Consider the following 22,866-nt stretch of genomic DNA (forward strand, 5'->3'; position numbering starts at 1 on the left):
CGGCGGGCTCTGCGCGGTGGTGGGGCGGCGGGCTCCGCGCGGTGGTGGGGCGGCGGGCTCCGCACGGTCATAGGGCAGTGAGGTCATTGTAGATTATAGGCATTTCTGAACAGATGAGTTTTCAAGTTCCGTCTTGAAGTTTGCAAGTGTAGTAGATAGTCTGACGTGTTGAGCCAGCGAGATCCAGGAGACTGGGGGTGCTCGGGAGAAGTCTTGGAGTCAGTTGCGAGAGGCGCGAATAAGAGAGGAGGAGAGAAGGAGATCTTGGGAGAACCGGAAATTACGTTTTGGAGTGTAGCGAGAGATTAGTTCAGAGATATACGGAGGAGACAGATTATGGATGGCTTTGTAGGTCAGTGTTAGTAGTTTGAATTGGATACGATGGAAGATTGGAAGCCAATGGAGGGATTTGCAGAGAGGAGAAGCGGGGTGGTATTGAAGAGAGAGGTGGATCATTCGGGCAGCAGAATTAAGGATGGACTGGCGAGGGGCGAGCGTGTAAGCAGGGAGACCACAGAGGAGGATGTTGCAGTAGTCGAGGCGGGAGATTATGAGAGCATGCACTTGTGGAGCCCCACATTATCTTCTGATGCCGGACGCCGCAGGGTCTCCACGTGCTTGGGAATCTTCTGGTCACAGGTAGGTTAATTTTAATGGGATTCATGACGCCACTCTCAGTAATTGCGGTCAGGGTGACCGCAACTGCAGATTAGGGGACGCCTGGGGCTGATGTTAGTTGCAGTCAGATGTTGTGGCCTCCCGAGAGTGTGGCTGGCCCTAGGGCCCGATGTAGGTGTGTAGTACCACAGGTCGCAGAAGAACTCACACACAAAACAGCAATGTCTTTCAGGGTTTTTACTCACTTCAGGTGGCAGGGGTGAGTTAACTCGGGCGATGCTGTGATGCTCCAAGAGGGGAACCAGGCTCCTTCAGGCTGACTTAGGGGTGGCTGCTGACTCTCCTTCCTAGCCCTCTTGTTTTTGTGGTGACTCAGACTTGAAGTCTTACGGGGTTACCCAGGGAAGTTGCTTCCGCCTGTTCTCTTTTCAGCCCGTTTGCTTGCAGCCTGGACCAAGTAACTCTGGCTGCTTGCCTCTTCTCACTTATGGGCCCTCTCGTTGCTGCGTGGCTCCGGACTCTGTGTAGGTTTGGTGGAGGGCATAAAGTACCCTCACCAGCAGGTTTGGCAGGCCAACTGAATTGGCCCCGGCTCTGGGGACCTGTAACCCCATGCGGGCCTGGTTCACCTGGCAGTCCCCGTACTCGGCCACCTCTCTGCACTCCGGCCTCAGGTGGTTTTTTCGAGCGGCACTGCAAGGTGACCGTTATCCCCCGCCAGCAACCACTACACCTGCGGTGTCCGACTAGTGACAGCCTGCAGGTTCACTCTCTGCGACTGCTCTCTCTCCCTGAGCTTCACTAACTGACTCTGCTCACTGCTCCCTCCCCTCTGTGCCTGCCTCCGCAACTTAGCAACCAGCCTCTCAACCACACCCCTTGAGTGGAGATGGAGGCCACGCCCCCTCCTGCATTCTCCAGGGGTCCCTTCAAAGGTCAATGTGGGAGACCTGGTTACTATGTGCCTGTGTGTCCACACCCCGGTCAGCCTTCTGGATTACCTGTGTTTTACCGACCCAGCATGGGCGCAGTACTCAGTGGTGCCTGACCAGGTCAGGGGCGCGCCACACACTAGCATTTTTGTAGATTGAGAATTGAGGAAAGGGTGGATTCTGGAAATATTTTTGAGTTGAAGACGGCAGGAGGTGGTGAGGGATTGGATGTGTGGTATGAAGGACAAGGCAGAGTCAAAGGTTACTCCGAGGCACTGAACTTTGGGTGCTGGGGAGAGCGTGATGTTGTTTATTGTAATAGGTAGATCAGGTAGAGAGTGTAGGGGAGATGGAGGAAAGATTATCAGTTCAGTTTTGGCCACATTGAGCTTTAGGAAGTGAGAGGAAAAGAAGTAAAATATAGCCGATAGGCACTCTGGGATTCTGGACAGCAGAGAAGTGACATCTGGACCAGAGAAGTAAATCTGAGTGTCATCGGCATATAGGTGGTACTGGAAGCCATGGGACTTTGAGTTGTCCCAGGCCAAATGTATAGATGGAGAAGAGTAAGGGGCCCAATGCAGAGCCTTGAGGGATGAAGAGGTTGTGTGGGAGTAGCAGACGCTAAAAGTGCGGTTGGAGATGTATGAAGAGATCCAAGAGAGGGCGAGATCTGACAGCAAGAGAAGACAGGATCTGTAGTAGGAGGGGGTGGTCGGCAGTGTCAAAGGCTGAGGATGGATCTAGAAGTAGGAGTATAGAGAAGTGGTTGTTAGCTTTAGCAGTAAGTAATTTGTGATTTTAGTCAGGGCAGTTTCAGTGGAATGATGGGGACGGAAGCCGGACTGTAGGTTGTCAAAGTGCGAGTTAGAGGAGAGGTGGGAGGAAAGTTCAGCATGGACGTGCTGTTCCAGGAGTTTTGAGGCAAATGGGAGTAGTGATATGGGGCGGTAGCTGGTAGTAGAGGTTGGGTCGAGGGAAGGTTTCTTTAGGATGGGTGTGACTGTTGCATGTTTAAAGACAGAAGGGAAGGTACCAGTTGTTAAAGATTAGGTTGAAGAGATGGGTTAAGGCGGGAATAAGGATAGTGTTGAGGTTGGGGAGGAGGTGGGATGGGATGGGATGGGGTCAAGTGCGCAGGTTGTGAGGTGCGCTTTTGATCCCACTAGCAGACCCCTATGACAGCTATTAGTATTACAATTACTATTAGACTTTAGTTGACCATTTTTTGGCTGTCCGGTTGACTCATCGTTTGTCAGATCTGCTTCTTCATGTGTCCCTGTAGGTCTTTTTACAGTTTGCAATGGCAGGACAGCCTGAAGTTCAGACAATCCTATGACTACCTTAATAGTCAGCGGGGAGTCTATTCTGGATGCCCCTTACATGTTATCTTGATGCCTTGTTTTAGTGGATGGTTATCCAAGTCTCAGTAAATCTACACTTTTAAGTACAGTAATGTCCGAAGATTAATTTGACCTAATTGTTTCTTTGTGCCCTTACTCAGGCCACCATAGAGGTAGGCGTAAAGAATATTTGTCTGACTATGATAGACACGAGAGGCATGAAAGGCCTAAGCGAAATCGAAAGGAAAGGGCTTTGCCTGACTCTGAGAGGCCCTCCTACTATGACGATGATAGAAAACGAGGACGATCTGCTGAACCAAGGTCAAATCAAAGGCATGACAATCCTATCAGTAAGACACCAGCCAAAAAAGACCAACCGGAGAGGCCACCACCTCCCAGATCCAGTAAACATAGGGATCTTGATTACGAAAATGCAAAGGATATTGATTCTTTTGAAAATTTGCCACGACGTGGGAGATCTCAGAGTCACGACATGAGCACAAAACATTCGGGTATTAGAGACCGTGAGGACAGTTCTTATACAAAAGTTCCAAAGAGAGGTTCTGGGGGTGACCACGAGTGTGAGAGGCACAGGACCCCCTCTCCACAAGATGAGCGGCCTTACCGAGAATCAGGTATCGGTAACGTGGTAGTGGTGGTGGTGGCAATTTCCAGTAGTCATATTCACTTTCCCATCAATGTCTCTCAATCTCGTTCAGACTCTGTGTATATCACGAATCATCAGCGCACATTTGATTTTGTTCAGGGCTTTATAATTCAGTTTTCCGATCTTGGCATTTCTAGATTTTAACTCTTAGGAAATATCAATCAGCTAAACTTGATTTGCATGTGTTTTGACTTTCATGGTTTTATATTCTACTGAATAGCAATTGCTTTGCCCCAATTTCTGGACCAAATTAAGATGATTAAAGAGGTGGTCCAAGCTTGAGATTAAAGGCTACAGTCAGTCTGTGACCGCATGTGGTGCACATACTGGGAATACTGGGGAATCGTGACAAAGTGGGTGGCTACATGGCCACATGTATGTGATTGTTGTATACTTGTGGTCAAGTGCCAACGAGAAGCCAGATGAGTCTAGTTGGTAGATGACCATGAGTATACAAAAATTGCATGTATGATGTTTTCTGATCTCCCGCTATCACCTGGAATACGGAGGACTTATGACTGTGCCCTGCATGCTGCCTTGAGAGGAATCGTGACTGCACGCATCCCACATGCTGCCATTATTTGGAGGTCTGTAGCCTCGGTGACTGCAGAGGTCTGTTCCTTTTTATCTATTGAAGTAGAAACTGACCGCGCTGGAACCACTCTCTTAATAGCTGATTTGTCTACTGGCCGCCTATGTTCTGTGGTGTCATCCTGGTAAATCGGGCAAAGCATTTGTTAGATGTTCTGTATATTGTACCTGTTTTTGTTGTATTGCATTGTAATCACGTCTGGCTGTGGCGCAGGTCATCGCTCAAAAGGACCCAGAGAGAGCCCTCCAGCAAAACCTGGATCTGGTGTTACAAATCGAGATATACGGGACGCTCAGATTGCTAGGAGACTTCAGGAAGAAGAAATAAGGGTAATGGGAAGCCATTTAATTTGTGGTTTGTTTTTTTTTTATTTGTTTTTTCATTTATTTCCTTGTGTACTGTTAAAGGGGTGCTCCAGGGAGATAAAAAGTGATTGCACTGTCCCTGCCCTCACACACTATGAAGATGAGTGGCCACTGCATTTCTAATATCTTTAGATCACTTGTGAGTCAATAAAACAGTATCTGCTCCTCACCCTCACCCCTTCTGTATGGGACGTTGTCACAGACCAGTGTTACCCTCCGTGCTGCAGCACAGGACAGGATGGGCACATTACTACAGGATAGGGACAAGGATGGGGCACATTACTACAGGATGGGGACAAGAATGGGCCACATTACTACAGGATGGGGACAAGGATGAGGCACAATACTACAGGATGAGGAACAAGGATGGGCAAATTGATTCGGGATGGGGAACAAGAGAGGCACATTACTACAGGATGGGGACAAGGATGGGGCACATTACTACAGGATGGGGACAAGGATGAGGCACAATACTACAGGATGGGAAAGAAGGATGGGGCACATTACTACAGGATGGGGACAAGGATGGGGCACATTACTACAGGATGGGGACAAGGATGGGGCACATTACTACAGGATGGGGACAAGGATGAGGCACAATACTACAGGATGGGAAAGAAGGATGGGGCACATTACTACAGGATGGGGACAAGGATGGGGCACATTACTACAGGATGGGGACAAGAATGAGGCACAATACTACAGGATGGGGACAAGGATGGGGCACATTACTACAGGATGGGGACAAGAATGAGGCACAATACTACAGGATGGGGACAAGGATGGGGCACATTACTACAGGATGAGGCACAATACTACAGGATGGGGATCAGGATGGGCAAATTGATTCGGGATGGGGAACAATAGAGGCACATTACTACAGGATGGGGACAAGGATGGGGCACATTACTACAGGATGGGGACAAGGATGAGGCACAATACTACAGGATGGGGAACAAGGATGGGGCACATTACTACAGGATGGGTAACAGGTTGAGGCACATTACTACAGAATGGGCACAAGGATGGGCACATTACTACAAGATGTTGGCCAAAATTACTATATGGTGCTAATTGTAAAACTAACTTACAGGGGATAAAATGTAAATTAAAAAAAAAACAAAATAAAGCATGACTTTTTTACCATTTTAGAAATGTTTTTTTTTAAAAAAAGTGCACTTTTTTTATAATAAGCAAAAATCTTAGTGATCCAAAGGTGTATAAAAAAAATATGGTACCGCTAAAAATGTCACTTTGATTTGCAAAGAATGTGCCCCCCCCCCAAATTATTTTTTTTTCTGTGTGCGGCCCATACACCCAGCCGAGTTAGAGCCCCTGGTGTAGACAATGGGAGCCTTAGAACTCACTGACTGGCTGCAGCGCTGAAGTCACATGAAGGCCTGTGATGGACCTGCGGAGAGTAACAGTTCTGGCTAGCGAAACTGAAAAACTAAATAAAATGTAAGCCATCTTAGCAGTAACAAATAGGCAGTAATGCATAATATACAACAAGCAGAAAGTGCCAAATATGTTCATATGTATTTTGCATGGAGGTCAAAATTTCATAGTAATTCACTCCTCCTCCTCCCATATATATATATATATATATATATATATACACACATGCATACACACATATTATATATATATATATATATATATATTATGTGTGCATGCATGTGTATATGTGTGTGTGTATATATATATATGTGTGTGTGTGTATATGTGTGTGTATATATATGTGTGTGTGTGTGTATATATATATAATATATAGAGGCCTGGCTGTGTGTATATACTGTATGTGTATATATATATTTATCTATTTTAGGCACAATAAGATTGGATTACAGAAATTATTGTAAATTACCCTCTTTTTGACTTCAGACTCCCTGCCTGAAGAGAATCTTTTTTTTTTTTTTTTTCCTTTTTCTTCTATCTTCACTAAAATGTAACTTGTGACTTCCGCTTTTTTCACTAGGTGAGCACGGAGGACTACAGGGCGGCACAATTGGCACAAGATGAGGTGGGGACTGATATCATAATATTTGCTGTTGTGTTACACTTGATTCCGTCCATAATCCCTTTATTTTATGCTGAACACAATAACAATGGTTTCTCCATTAGTGGAAGCCAATTTACAGAAAACCCATCTGATGGCCTCATATGGACGAATATATGTTCAGTTCCATGATTAAATACATGAATTTGATTTAAAGCAGGATTTCCTGGCAGGACTCCTATAAGAGACCATGAGGCCTACACACACTGACTGACGGCCTTTCCTCTACACACGCTGACTGACGGCCTTTCCTCTACACACGCTGACTGACGGCCTTTCCTCTACACACGCTGACTGACGGCCTTTCCTCTACACACGCTGACTGACGGCCTTTCCTCTACACACGCTGAATGACGGCCTTTCCTCTACACACGCTGAATGACGGCCTTTCCTCTACACACGCTGAATGACGGCCTTTCCTCTACACACGCTGACTGACGGCCTTTCCCCTACACATGCTGACTGACGGCCTTTCCCCTACACACGCTGACTGACGGCCTTTCCTCTACACACGCTGAATGACGGCCTTTCCTCTACACACGCTGAATGACGGCCTTTCCCCTACACATGCTGACTGACGGCCTTTCCCCTACACACGCTGACTGACGGCCTTTCCTCTACACACGCTGAATGACGGCCTTTCCTCTACACACGCTGAATAACGGCCTTTCCTCTACACACGCTGACTGACGGCCTTTCCTCTACACACGCTGAATGACGGCCTTTCCCCTACACACGCTGAATGACTGCCTTTCCTCTACACACGCTGACTGACGGCCTTTCCTCTACACACGCTGACTGACGGCCTTTCCTCTACACACGCTGACTGACGGCCTTTCCTCTACACACGCTGAATGACGGCCTTTCCCCTACACACGCTGAATGACTGCCTTTCCTCTACACACGCTGACTGACGGCCTTTCCTCTACACACGCTGACTGACGGCCTTTCCTCTACACACGCTGACTGACGGCCTTTCCTCTACACACGCTGACTGACGGCCTTTCCCCTACACGCGCTGACTGACGGCCTTTCCTCTACACACGCTGAATGACGGCCTTTCCTCTACACACGCTGACTGACGGCCTTTCCTCTACACACGCTGACTGACGGCCTTTCCTCTACACACGCTGAATGACGGCCTTTCCTCTACACACGCTGACTGACGGCCTTTCCCCTACACACGCTGAATGACGGCCTTTCCCCTACACACGCTGAATGACGGCCTTTCCCCTACACACGCTGAATGACGGCCTTTCCCCTACACACGCTGAATGACGGCCTTTCCTCTACACACGCTGAATGACGGCCTTTCCTCTACACACGCTGAATGACGGCCTTTCCTCTACACACGCTGACTGACGGCCTTTCCTCTACACACGCTGAATGACGGCCTTTCCTCTACACACGCTGAATGACTGCCTTTCCTCTACACACGCTGACTGACGGCCTTTCCTCTACACACGCTGACTGACGGCCTTTCCTCTACACACGCTGACTGACGGCCTTTCCTCTACACACGCTGACTGACGGCCTTTCCTCTACACACGCTGAATGACGGCCTTTCCCCTACATACGCTGAATGACGGCCTTTCCTCTACACACGCTGACTGACGGCCTTTCCTCTACACACGCTGAATGACGGCCTTTCCCCTACACACGCTGAATGACTGCCTTTCCTCTACACACGCTGACTGACGGCCTTTCCTCTACACACGCTGACTGACGGCCTTTCCTCTACACACGCTGACTGACGGCCTTTCCTCTACACACGCTGACTGACGGCCTTTCCTCTACACACGCTGACTGACGGCCTTTCCTCTACACACGCTGACTGACGGCCTTTCCCCTACACACGCTGACTGACGGCCTTTCCTCTACACCCGCTGACTGCCGGCCTTTCCTCTACACCCGCTGACTGCCGGCCTTTCCTCTACACACGCTGACTGTCGGCCTTTCCCCTACACACGCTGAATGACGGCCTTTCCTCTACACACGCTGACTGACGGCCTTTCCTCTACACATGCTGAATGACGGCCTTTCCTCTACACACGCTGACTGACGGCCTTTCCCCTACACACGCTGACTGACGGCCTTTCCTTTACACACGCCGACTGACGGCCTTTCCTCTACACACGCTGACTGACGGCCTTTCCTCTACACACGCTGACTGACGGCCTTTCCTTTACACACGCTGAATGACGGCCTTTCATCTACACACGCTGACTGACGGCCTTTCCTCTACACACGCTGAATGACGGCCTTTGGTCTTCATACGCTGAATGACGGCCTTTCCTCTACACACGCTGACTGACTGCCTTTGGTCTTCATACGCTGACTGATGGCCTTTCACACACTGTTTTCTATACACTGGTACAGACACTGATCAGTTCATGTTACATTTATACAATTTGAGTTTTTTGTTCCATTCTCCCATTTTCCATCCTTTTTGCACAAAATTTAGAAATAAACATTTGAAATACAAAAACAAACCCAAACAAATTAGTGACCAATATAGCCCCTTTTCTTTATGATGACACTCCGCAGCCGAGATTCTGTCTTTGCTTGATCTGTTTACGATCAACATTGCATGCAGCAGCCACCACAGCCTCCAGACACTGCTCCCAGAGGTGGACTGTTTTCCCTCCCTGTAGAGCTCACATTTTGTGAGGGACCACAAGTTCTCTATGGGGTTCAGATCAGGTGAACAAGGGGGCCATGTCATTATTTTTTCATCTTTTAGAACTGTACTGGCCAGCCATGCTGTAGAGTAGTTGGATGCATGTGATGCAGCATTGTCCTGCATGAACATCATGGTTTTCTTGAGCGATACCGACTTATTCATGTGCCACTGCTTGAAGAAGTTGTCTTCCAGAAACTGGCAGTAGGTCTGGTAGTTGAGCTTCACTCCATCCTCAACCCAAAAAGGTCCCACAAGTTGATCTTTGATGATACCAGCCCATACCAGTACCCCACCTCCACCTTGCTGGTGTTTGAGTCGGAGAGGAGCTCTCTGCCCTTTACTGATCAGCCTCTGGCCCATCCATCTGGCCCATCAAGAGTCACTCTCATTTCATCAGTCCATAAAACCTTTGAAAAATCTGTCTTCAGATATTTCTTGGCCCAGTCTTGACATTTTAGCTTATGTTTCTTTTTCAAAGGTGGTGGTTTTTCAGCCTTCCTTACCTTGGCCATGTCCCGGAGTATGGCACACCTTGTACTTTTTGATACTCCAGTAGCGTTGCAGCTCTGAAATATGGCCAAACTGGTGGCAAATGGCATCTTGGCAGCTTCACGCTTGGTTTTCCTCAATTCATGGGCAATTATTTTGCGCCTTTTTTGCCTAACACATTTCTACTGCAGATTCTGCCCCAATTCATGGCAAATCTGCTTTGTATGATGCGTGAATTTGCCCTGGATTTCTCCCATTGCAGTGGATTTCAGACTTTCTGTACTGTGGGTTTTATTTCCACGTCGGATTTTCTTTTTGTAGCGTACGTGTGGTCAAAAGCTTTTCTAAAACAATTCGCAATTGCTGCTGCTGATGTTTCTCCAATAATTCCAGATGCAGAATCCACAGCTTATCTGCCCAATGTGAACACGTCCCCAGGGGCTTACTCAGAGGTGTCCCAGGGATTCTCTGCTAATATTATAGAATTTCCTGCACTGAAGACCCTCTAATGGTAACTCTGTACTCTAACCCTCTAGGAACTGGCACGGTGGCTAATGGAGAAGGAGCAACAATCGTATAAAAAGTCCAAAGGAAGAGAAAAGTCCGACAGAAAGAGGCCAGATGAGCGGGAGGTATGTGTGAGCAGTGGTCTAGAAAGAGGCCATATGAGCGGGAGGTATGTGTGAACAGTGGTCATGTGGGAACAGTGGTCTAGAAAAAGGCCAGATCAGGTGTGTGTGTGTGTGTGTGTGTGTTGGTCTAGAAAGAGGTCAGATGAGCAGGTGGCGTGAGTGTGTGTGTGTGTGTGTGTGTGTGTGTGTGTGTGTGTGTGTGTGTGTGTGTACATTGGTCTAGAAAGAGGAGATATCTATCTATCTATCTATACAAATGAATAGTCTTAGAGTTCACAAGATGGTGACAGATGTTCAAAGAAGAGACCATAGATGCATAATAGAGGAAAAAACATTTGCTGTGCACATGAACACAAGCTCAGGAAAACAATATTGTGAAGATGGATGGAAAAATATTAATAGGGTCTTAAACAAGGAAACACAAATATAGTGTCAAGATAGTGGAAACTAGATATACAGGAAAAAATGATTGCAGGTTAAAGCAAGGAATACCAAAGAGGCATAAAAGTAGACCGCCCTTAAGTAGTGTCAGAGCAAGTCTGGAATAGGACATTTAGCAAGTGATAACCTGAGGTCTGTGGATCCCGATGCGCGCTTGGCGTACTGTTTCTTCGTGGGGGTGTTCCTTGCTTTATCCTACAGTCCATTTTGTCTGCATATTTAACCATGTAGTAACAGCCCGTTGTGACTGAGCACTGGTGGAATATTTTGGACTTCACCTTATTGGCATTATCTGTAGATTCTTCTTTTCTTGGTCTCTCCTCTTGTATATTGATGAGCAGCTATTTTATGCTTTAGTTGACTTCACATGAGCATGGTAGACCACGATCAAGAGAAGAGCAGCACCGTTCCCGGAGTGAGAAACCATACAGGTAAATTAGATCAAACAACTGTTCTCTTATTTCACCTTTTATTTTTGGTACGTGTCCTCTTCTTGTAAGTGATCACTTCTGCCCGACACCTGGCAGTCATTTGCTATTCATGACAGAAATCTCCCGTGCACGGTGACCTTCCACCATACCGGCTGTGATACCCATAGTGTCCTGACCCAACGTAGATCTTATGATCATGGACAGATTTTATCCTCTAAAAGTAAAGATGCTCACAAATAAAGAACACAGATCTGTGACAATGTGATGGCGTGCGGTAGATTATTGCAGAATATTGTGTTGTCCAATAAATAACCTTTTTATTGTTGAAGCCAAAATACCAGTGTACAGGCCAATATTCCTCCTCCTCCTCCTCCTCCTCCTGCTCCTCCTCCACGTTCTCGTCCTCTTCCTCCTTCCCTGGTTTATGAACCACACAGAAGACGTAATTTTCATTTTCCTTATCTGTTCTGATGTAGGCTTCGTTGGTGTTAGGTTGATTCTCTTTGTATTCATCACACTGTGATATTAATGTTAGTTTTTATTATACAGGCCGCTCCCTCCAGCCCCAGATGAAGATCACAGTGATGATTATACAAACCTGAATAGCCCCCAGAGATCTACCGCAAAGTCTCATTCCTCCCAGAAAGGTATTTCTTCATCAATATTTTTCCTCAATCAGGAGACACGAATATTCTGTCCTCTGATTTCTAATACACCGGTGCAGTAATCATGTCTGCCACCCATAAGTCTATTAGTGGAATAGGGACCGGCAGATGTAGGATTGCCATTAGTAATCAGCGCCACGTGATTGTGCTGCCGTAGACTGACAGAGGAGCCGCTCTCTGCCAAACTCCTGATTAGTGGAACTTTGACATCCAAAGGGATTAAATTATTCATCTATGCTTTTTTAGTAGAGGGATAAATGACGCCCAGTGCTGACTACAAGCTGATGAGCAAATTAAAGCTTTGCGGTGTGTGTGTGTGTGTGTGTGTGTGTGTGTGTGTGTGTGTGTGTCACACACATACCTAAATACAGTCATATGAAAAAGTTTGGGCACCCCTATTAATGTAACCTTTTTTCTTTATAACAATTTGGGTTTTTGCTATTTCAGCTTCATATATCTAATAACTGATGGACTGAGGAATATTTCTGGATTGAAATGAGGTTTATTGTACTAACAGAAAATGTGCAATCCGAATTTAAACAAAATTTGACCGGTGCATAAGTATGGGCACCCTTATCAATTTCTTCATTTGAACACTCATAACTACTTTTTACTGACTTACTAAAGCACTAAATTGGTTTTGTAACCTCATTGAGCTTTGAACTTCATAGGCAGGTGTATCCAATCATGAGAAAAGGTATTTAAGGTGGCCACTTGCAAGTTGCTCTCCTATTTGAATCTCCTATGAAGAGTGGCATCATGGGCTCCTCAAAAAAACTCTCAAATGATCTGAAAACAAAGATTATTCAGCATAGTTGTTCAGGGGAAGGTACAAAAAGTTGTCTCAGAGATTTAAACTGTCAGTTTCCACTGTGAGAAACATAGTAAGGAAATGGAAGAACACAGGTACAGTTCTTGTTAAGCCCAGAAGTGGCAGGCCAAGAAAAATATCAGAAAGGCAGAGAAGAAGAATGGTGAGAACAGTCAAGGACAATCCACAGACCAACTCCAAAGACCTGCAGCATCATCTTGCTGTAGATGTTGTCAATGTGCATCGCTCAACAATACAGCACACGTTGCACAAGGAGAAGCTGTATGGGAGAGTGATGCGAAAGAAGCCGTTTCTGCAAGCACGCTACAAACAGAGTCGCCTGGGGTATGCAAAAGCACTTTTGGACAAGTCAGTTACATTTTGGAAGAAGGTGCTGTGGACTGATGAAACAAAGATTGCGTTGTTTGCTCATACAAAAAGGCGTTATGAATGGAGGCAAAAAAACACGGCATTCCAAGAAAAGCACTTTCTACCCACAGTAAAATTTGGTGGAGGTTCCATCATGCTTTGGGGCTGTGTGGCCAATACCGGCACCGGGAATCTTGTTAAAGTTGAGGGTTGCATGGATTCAGCTCAGTATTAGCAGATTCTTGACAATAATGTGCAAGAATCAGTGACGAAGGTGAAGTTACGCAGGGGATGGATATTTCAGCAAGACAATGATCCAAAACACCGCTCAATCTACTCAGGCATTCATGCAGAGGAACAATTACAATGTTCTGGAATGGCCATCCCAGTCCCCAGACCTGAATATCATTGAAAATCTGTGGGATAATGTGAAGCGGCGGTCCATGCTCGGCGACCATCAAACTTAACTGAACTGGAATTGTTTTGTAAACAGGAATGGTCAAATATATCTTCATCCAGGATCGGGGAACTCATTAAAAGCTACAGGAAGCGACTAGAGGCTGTGATTTTTGCAAAAGGAGGATCTACAAAATATTAATGTCACTTTTATGTTGCGGTGCCCATACTTTTGCACTGGTCAAATTTTGTTTAAATGCGGATTGCACATTTTCTGTTAGTACAATAAACCTCATTTCAATCCCGAAATATTACTCAGTTCATCAGTTATTAGATATATGAAACTGAAATAGCAAAAACCCAAATTGTTATAAAGAAAAAAAGGTTAACATTAATATGGGGGCCCAAACTTTTTCATATGACTGTATATGCACATAGAAATATATCTGGATTGCCAGATTATGAGCATACATTGGTGTGAAGTTATTTGTGCCCATTAATCTAAGAATATTTTTTGTATTCATTTACAGGATCCTCCTATAGGCAGTGAGAATGGATCCATTTTGCCCTTGATGCTCACAACAGAAAAGAAACCTCTTTGCTGATGCATTGAGGCGCGAATGTTGGATCAGATGATTTTCGGCTCCGCTTGTGACAACCTGCAGCGTTCTGTGGCTTCCAGCCGCTCGTCAGCTTCTAATACACAGGGTTCTGCTGAAAGCCTATGAGAAGACTAATAATTACACCTGTGTCTCTCCAAAGTGACTCTGCCAGGGACAATGTCATCCCCAAATATCAGCTACAGTATATATATATATATATAATTACACACACAGTAGCCCTCTTCCTATGTGTTTGCAATGTGCGCATTCTATCAAGTCATGAAGATCTCAGTTTTCTGTGACTTCTGAGAAATGGCTGTGTCTTGTAGTCCGGAGGCAGCTTTCCGGTCATCCATGTTGTGTCCTCTGATCTGGGAGAGTGCTCAGCAGCTGCTCCTCCACTGATCAAGGCTATATATGGAATCCACTGTTCCTCCATTCTCCTCCTCCACCATGTCATATCCGCTCTCCGGATCTTCCCTGCTGTGTCCTCTGTGCTCTGGGAGAGCACTCAGCAGCTGCACCTCCACCGATCACTGAAGGTCATAGATGGCCATACAATACATCCCTGCCAGACTTTGACTTCCAGTCTACCAGATAAATCCACTATTCCTCCGTTCTCCTCCTCCACCGTGTCATAGCAGCTCTCCGGACCTTCCCTGCTGTGTCCTCTGTGATCTGGAACTCGGCAGCTCCTTCACCGATCACTGAAGGTCCTAGATGGCTGTACAATACATCCCTGCCAGACTCAGTGAATCCAGCCTAGCAGATAAATCCACTGTTCTCCACCACGTCATAGCAGCTCTCATGTCAGTGGAGCTGAAGGGTAACTATCACTGTAGACAAACGCTTGGGGCTTCTACATAGACCGGGGGCCATGTAGGAGCTGTGCTCGAGCTTTAGAAGAGCTTAGGTCACTGTTACTCTGCTCTGCTACATCTGTCTAGTACATGATTCAGCGGTCACTTCATTTTGTATCCGTGAGAGAATCTAGATCTTTCTAGAAGGCTATCTGCAGCAGAGACCCCAGTTAATGATTGTGCAGGTACATTAACCCCTACCCTTCCTATTTATCACTCCATTAATGCATTACAAAGCAGACTGTTTTTCTAACCCTAATCAGGGCTTGTTCACACGATGCATTTTTGCCAGGGGGGAAAAAACAAGTCTTCCGATAGCAGAAAAGAGGTTGAGATTCTGAAATCTCCGGCCTTAGCACCTTCTTTGTGTTCTCTCAGACTTGAACCATAATTACTTCCCCGTTTGCTGGAGGTTAATTCTTGCAGCATTTTTTTGCAGCATTTTTCACCCCAGATTCAGGTATTTGATCCGAAACCTCTTCTGCACATGTTCCATGTGTGTCCGATCCGTTACCTGCCCTGTTCCTACTTACTTATTACATCATCATGGAAGATGAATTACTATGAAATATATTTTTCTTGTTTTTTTTTTTTTCTCTTCTCTAACCCTGGACGTGTCCGATCATCCAGTGCGCCTCAATGTCTGAGAAATACGGTAACTGAGAATCAAACTCGCGGAATCCATCTCTGAATCCTCAGAATTCACGCGGATACGTTTTATTACAAACTAGGAATTTGTGTCAGAATTTTATTTATTAAAGACTTTTATCCATTTGACAAGTTAACCCTTTTTAGGACGGTAATGCGAGTACAACCTATTGCTTAAAGTGAGATTTTAATGTCTGAGAAATCCCTGAAATCCAGCAGTTTTTGCTCCTTGCAGCAGGCTGGCTTTTTCTACTGAGATTGTGTCTCCGCCGTCATCTACTGAGTAGATGTATTATAGCAGCTAGCGAATGAAGAGCGAGCATTACCGCAACGAGCAGTTGGATGCTCGGATGGGCGCTATTCAGGAACTAAGTATAATGGAAGTCAATGAGGTACTCAAGCTTTTTTTTCTGGGAAATCTGGAAAAATGCGAGCGTCTTTCATTGACTTCCATTATCCTTGCATGCTCGAATTGCACCCAACTGAGCATCCAACTGCTCTTTAAAGGGGGTTGTCCAGTACTAGGACACCCCCTTCTGATTTCACTCATTTCTCCCGTTGAAATAAATGACCCTGTAGCCCCTGCCCGTTCTAGCGCTATTCCAGCATTGTCTGTAACTGCGGTTCGGGGCTCACGTGACATTGTGACGTCACACGAGCCCCACGTCCAGTTACCGCCAGCTTTTCTCTTTACGCCTTCAGACCAAATGAGTTACTCAACAGGAAGTTTCGCTGCCCCTGCCATTTGGTCCAAATGCATGAAGAGAGAGAAGCTTCCGGTGGCTGGACATGGGGATCATGTGATGTCACAATGTCATTAGACATTGATCAATAGAAAGTGGATTACTCATGATCTACTATTGACACAGCTGGCATCCTGGCCGTACCCTACGCAGGTCAAAGAACAAGCCTCTTACAGGTTAGTAGTCGTCTCCACACACCACTTCATACTTTCCGTCTGTAAAGTGTTACTCTGTCCAAAACCTGAGCAGCAGCTCCTGAAAATTATCTAGAGGATAGCCATCTCCTGGGAATATAAAACCTCAAATATCAAAAATCTAGGTAATACAAGATCTCGCTCAGGAGGAGTGCTGTAATCTGGTCCCTGTGACAGTTCTCCCTGTTATCAGGAACCTATTATCAGAGTAGTAGTGTTTGGTAAGCATTGGTATGGCTTTGTACATATCTGCTCTATATATTGCCCTACAACCTATTGCGGTCAGTCAGTGGGGTCCAACGTGTCAGGGATTTGGTTCTCCTATTAATTTGGTTGTTTTGCACCCACGATGGAGCAGAACTCCAGAACAAGCAGAACACTGATATTGGTGCAGATATACGGAGACTCGGCTTGATGACATTGTAAACACTGCACAGGAGTACGAGGAACGAGGAATATATATAGCACCTTTAACCACATTCACTGTCTATGATGTTGCTCGTAGCAATCAATCACAACATGGCTGTCATTATAAAAGAGCAAAGTATGAAATGAAAGCCTCCCTGTGATTGGTGGTGACAGACACTTTGCGCTCCATTGTACTCGTGGATTAGTCACTTCTCCCGCTTTCATTAAGGGTTTCTTTATAAAATCCAAAATGTATTTCCTCAGGAAAATCTGCTTGTTCCACCGATTCAATGCTGTATAATGTTATTGTTTGTCAGAAGCCGACATCCAGTGTTACAACTAAAGCTGCACAATGTCCAGGAAGAGAAACGCCAAGTGCCATTTTGGTTATTTTTGTATCTTGTTTGTGCCTCCTCTGAGCAGACAGATGTATGGTCTGTTTTTATTTATTGTCAATGGCGGCCTCCAGGTTCTGACTGTTCGGACGTCCAAACACGATGTAGATGCTGCATCAGGCAAATATCTTCCATCTATGTAGTTATTTTTCATGATTTTTTTTATATATAATATGCTTTTTATGTTCGGGGTGATATAGCGCCTTTTATTGACTAATTTGATGGTCTATTTTACCAGAAGGTGTGGTGTAAAGAGGCCACGAGACAACGGTGGCAGATGCTCATGGCAAACGATCAGATCACTGCTTCTTTGCATTTGTATTATTTCCAGCAGGTCCTGCTGTCCTTTTTGTCTCTTATTTGTTCTATTTTTCATACACTCATTTTGTTCTCATCTCACGGCTGGAGATGACCATACTAATTGTATCATGTGTGAAACCTCTTCGGGAAGCTCCAGGTGGTGGTTATTAAAGGGTGTGATCTTCATTATCAGCATTTTAGAAGTTATGTAGCTAATAAATATGCACAAAAAGCTTAATTGTAAACCTATTGTAAATGAATCATCATGTATCTTGTACTGGTCCTGAGACACGGGATATATTTATTCTCTAGAACTTTAGTCATTGCTTCTTCACAAACTCCTTATCAGCTACTGTATGCCGCTGTAATGCAGAGGTAGAATTTGGTCTTTGACCTTTTCCATAGCCGACCCCCACCCCCTTTCACATTCAATGGCTGCCCTTCAGCCGGTGGCTGTCTCGCCCAAATCTTTCGCTCTGCCTGTGTTCTTTAAGTTGAGACCCTGCCAGACATTCTTGGCGGTGGCTTCTCTAAAGAGAAAAAAATGATCGGTAGTCCAAAGGTCAGACCTGCTGCATTCTTAACTTTGTCTATGTCGGGGGTACCAGACAAACCTGTCGATATGGAGGGTTCGCCTGTCAATAGTCTAAAGTGTGTGGGAATTTCAGTCTTTTGGACCTGACAGATTATATTAGATTTTCCAACTATCTAATGTAAAGAGCCCTACCAACCTCTAGTTTAAAGATGTTGTCTTGTTTAAATTAAATATCAGGCCTAGTTAAAGGGGTTGCCCAGTTTATTCCTGTTCTGACAGATTGTGTAGGCTGCAGCTGATCAGCGTGACACTACCCAACAGATGTCGATAACTAGATATAATGACTTCTATACACAGTACAGCGGAGGAACCGCACTAGTCCCAAAGAGGAGTCAAGGCTTTTGTGTTTTCCTGCACCGCCTTATGGTCCAGTAGGATGACCTTTTCTAATAGTGTGGAAACCCCTTTACATTTTCACATGGCCAGACCATTCCTCCTGTATGAGCAAAGCTGCTTGAAGAGTTGTCTGGCTATTTTCTAATCTCCACCAAATTTTTACCATGGGATCTGGAGAATTGGTAATTTCTTGAATGACTGTTTACACCAAGCACGTTAGTAAATGTGGCCATAAAGAATAAATGTCAACAGGGCAAGGTCTGTTCATATTGAATCAGGCTAAATTTGTTTGTCTAGACCTCGTTCCCACCCAACCCATTCATTCTCCAGATAGAGGCCAAAGTAGTGACCAATTAGTCTCCGCATCCATTGTGGCCACTCTCAGACCTACGTCCCACAGTAGCCACAAATAGCCTAAGACTTCAGAAGGTTTCTACTCTGAATCCTACAGAATTGAATGTAACTCCGGACCAGTACCAGAAAGGCAAAGCGTATACAATGATGAAATGTGGATGTGTTCACTGGCATATCAATATGATCACTAAACCATGGATAGTAATCTCAGGGCATTAAATATCACCTGTAATGATCGAAGACCGAGAATGTTTTCCATTGAAGACTTTTCTATACTTTTGCTGATAATCATTTTATAAATTTGATTTTGTGATTACATTTTATAATTGGTCGTGCGTTTGTATGATGAATTGCACTCGAGTTCTGTAGTTATAGAACTAATGTAACGGGAATAATATTTTTTAAATGCCCAATGTAATTTTGGGTTGTGCCAAATGTGTCTTTGCACAAGATGGATGATAGCGCACATGTTCCTATGGCAGAAACTTTCTTCCCTGCATCGATTTTAATATGTAGAAAAAGATGTATGTTGGGCTTTAACGTTGGCCCCTTTTATTGTCAAGCTGTGGAATTTTTTTTCTAATAGGTAAATACTTTTATATGTATAGAAACTAGATGCTATTGACCTCACAGACTGCAGACCAGCCTTCTAAGGATTTGTCTGTTGACTAGATAGAGCTGTGTATCTTCTTGCTGACTGTAACTGCCAAGTGTTTTATTGCCTCCTTTTTATCCCTTTTACATCTTTTTATCTTGGAATATTTTTGCAGATGGAAATCGGCATTCTTAGAGGCAGGAACATGGTGACCGGACTGATATAGACAGGAACATGAATCGTGACCATATTATTATCGACAACTCTTGAACTTTCTTCTGTACTAGCTCTTAGAAATGAGGCAGCTGCAATATGGTCACGATTCATGTTCCTGTCTATATCAGTCCGGTCAGCATGTTCCTGCCTCTAAGAATCCGGTCACCTTGCATGTTCCTGCCTCTAACAATCCGGTCACCATGTTCCTACCGCTAACAATCTGGTCACCTTGCATGTTCCTGCCTATATCGAAGCTGATAGCTGGAAACTAATTGGTAACTTTCATGGCTCCAATTCTTGACACTGGTTTTTAAGAGGGAGGAATAACATGTTGGTTTTAGGAGGGCTACATTTTAGGGATATATATTGCACACTAGTTAATTTGGTTGGGTATGCATCTTCTGTGATTGTTTTGAAATAAAATCGAACCAGCCTTCTAAGGATTTGTCTGTTGACTAGATGGAGCTGTGTATCTTCTTGCTGACTGTAACTGCCAAGTGTTTTATTGCCTCCTTTTTATCCCTTTTACATCTTTTTATCTTGGAATATTTTTGCAGATGGAAATCGGCATTCAGTGAAGGCTAGAGATGAGCAAACCCAAGGTTCGGTGTTTGTACCAAACAGGCTTTACATAAAAAAACAGAGTGCGGGTGCTTCTAGTATGCTGAACACTCACAAGAGCATTACTGTGCTCTGGTACGCTCGGTGCTCGGCCCAGTGCGAGCTAATTGGAGTGCTTGAATGGCTTGCCCGGGGGTAACAACAGCGTGATTGGATGTAGTGTGCACCAAACAAAAAAAATATATATAGAAAAACCCTGCCCACCCTCCCCGGAAGTGATCTGTTTATGGCTGGCTGCATGTGGGCAGAGACCCAAACTGCCCAATTAGTGTCTTCCATTTGGGTTTAGGTCAAGTCCAGGTCCCAAACCAAAGTTTATCTAAAGTCCGGCTGAACCCACCAAACCAACCTTCCATGGGTCCGCTCATCTCTAGTGAAGACCATCATCTGTGATTGGATAACCACTCAGTTTAGGAAAACAAAACTCTCGCATCTGACAATACATTTCTGTACTACTACCGTATTGGAGATTAATAGAATAACTGTATAACTTATCCACTAATCCTTTCTAAATCTAGATGTGATGAAGTGTAGGTGCCATAATATATTGACCAGTCACAGTTTGTAGCATCTCTCCAGCCCTCTTCTGAGTGATCCACATCTTTTCTGGACCTGCTGTCCGGTGCGGAGTAATTTCTCCTAATGTAAGGTGATAGGACTTGGAACAAGGCTCTATAGGTTTCCACTGAAAGCCGCTTTCGGTCCACACACAAAGCCCTGTGGGATCTGGCTTGTCTGATCACATGATCCAGAAGAGGAGCGGCGTGGTGCTGGAAACCATTGAAGATGACGATGGAGGTGGCACTGCACCTACAATACTTCATGTGAAAGGATTAGGGGATAAGCTTCTTTACTCTGTGCTTCCTCTAGATGACCATATTGCTAGTCATGGTTTGTATTTTGGGAGTTTACTTATTGACTTGTCACTCAGGAATCTATATATCTGTATACCTGTAGCTTCAGTCTAAGGAAACACAAGACGTATGCTGAGCATATTGCATATCGCTGCCCCTTCACAGGGTTCTGTAAGTAGACATTGAATTCCGTTACGTTGTAATGTTTCCACGGTTGAGGTGAAGTGGAAGCGTATTCTGTGTTAAAAGCTGCTGTTCAGATTTACTAAGACTTATCTTTAATCTCCGATCTTAAAATGCATTAAAAGCCCTTGAAAAGACAGAAAAAAAATATTTTTTTCTTTTAACAAAAAAAAAAAAAATATTTGAAGCTTTTTTTCATATTTTATTTCCTAGCACTTAGTTGTTTTAAGCAAAAATTGACAATCAATAGTGAAGCGTTTGCCGAGTGTTAGAGGTGTAGAATATTTTATTAGAATACATGGTGATCCAAGGAGGGTCTGCTTTATTGTGGCCACACGCCTGAGCTGCCCAGCATATGGTCCAAAAAATGCTAAATCTCGCTAACAATGCTACATTTAACACCTACTTTACATTCGATTACAGCAGCCGTCCTGCGAGGTCCACGTGTCAGCGAGGCACAACCCGTGATTCTTCAGCTCTTGTAAAATGGTGGCACATGGTCCTTTACTGACGATGCTGTGATTTCTGGAAAGCCAGATGTTTCACCACTCTCAGAGAATCTATCTATGGACTGTGTAAAATGGCTTTTGTAATAAATATATATATAATATATATTTAGAATTTTTTTTTTTTTTTTTAAGATGAGGACAGGTTTGTTGTAGATGAGCTACAGAAAAAGCATTTGTATAAGGTTCTATTATGTTCTGATCTGCTTAGAAATTGCCCTTTAGCCATAAACTGAGCGGCTTCTATAGAGGATAACTAATTGACTTGGATTTCATGTCTGCTCTCTGATATTACATGCTTGTATTATTATATGCTTGTTTTAAGTCTAAAGCTTGAGGGAAATTTATATACAGACTGAGTTCCGAGACGGTCCATCAATATCCATAATATAAAAGTGCTTCATACCAGGAAAGCGTGAAGCCCGAATAGGACTGCGGTCCTGATACATATCGTGAAGCCCGAATAGGACGGCGGTCCTGATATGCATCATGTGCTGTAATAATGGATGACTGCACTGCGGCACATGTCCTATAAATTCATCTATGCAATTCCTTTTTGACTGTTCGCCGTATGTCACAGGTTTTAATGTCGTCTCAATATTTTTTGACCAAAGCTTCATATATTGAATGTATTCATTTACTTGTACTGAACTAATGAATGTTTCTTGAATGTCACCTGTAGCTTGTCTTATTCAATAAATCCTATTGAATATATGTCATGGTGGTCGCTCATTGCTATTTTCTATTAGGGCATACGTTCATTGTCTATCGCCAAATCTAAATCAGTATCAATGTGTATGGACTACACTCATGGTAGCATAAAGCCCACTATAACCAATTAACTTACCATTAATAAAGAATAAATACTCAGACACATGACATTTGGATAAAAATGGCCGTGGTGTTTTATTATTGGTAACTTGATAAATTAAATTCACCATATTATTGAAATTCAATAACCAT

At 44.5% G+C, this 22,866-nt stretch overlaps 1 protein-coding gene across 3 annotated transcripts in view; it reads left to right on the top strand.

Moving 5' to 3' along the window:
* Positions 1-22,659, top strand: part of CCDC50 (coiled-coil domain containing 50) — a 103,433-nt gene extending 80,774 nt beyond the window's left edge. Inside the window, exons 6-12 of one of the 3 annotated variants that reach the window (XM_075351548.1) lie at positions 3,055-3,528; positions 4,366-4,481; positions 6,496-6,540; positions 10,285-10,380; positions 11,179-11,252; positions 11,802-11,899; positions 14,024-22,659. In XM_075351548.1, the coding sequence (XP_075207663.1) occupies positions 3,055-3,528; positions 4,366-4,481; positions 6,496-6,540; positions 10,285-10,380; positions 11,179-11,252; positions 11,802-11,899; positions 14,024-14,043 (923 nt within the window). In that variant the 3' untranslated portion in view covers positions 14,044-22,659. The remainder of the gene's footprint in view (positions 1-3,054; positions 3,529-4,365; positions 4,482-6,495; positions 6,541-10,284; positions 10,381-11,178; positions 11,253-11,801; positions 11,900-14,023) is intronic. The other 2 variants (XM_075351550.1, XM_075351549.1) reach the window with 2 other exon arrangements.
* The last annotated feature ends 207 nt before the right edge of the window (positions 22,660-22,866 follow it).

The sequence above is a fragment of the Anomaloglossus baeobatrachus genome, chromosome 5, assembly GCF_048569485.1.
Source record: "Anomaloglossus baeobatrachus isolate aAnoBae1 chromosome 5, aAnoBae1.hap1, whole genome shotgun sequence".
In the NCBI taxonomy this organism is placed as follows: Eukaryota; Metazoa; Chordata; class Amphibia; order Anura; family Aromobatidae; genus Anomaloglossus; species Anomaloglossus baeobatrachus.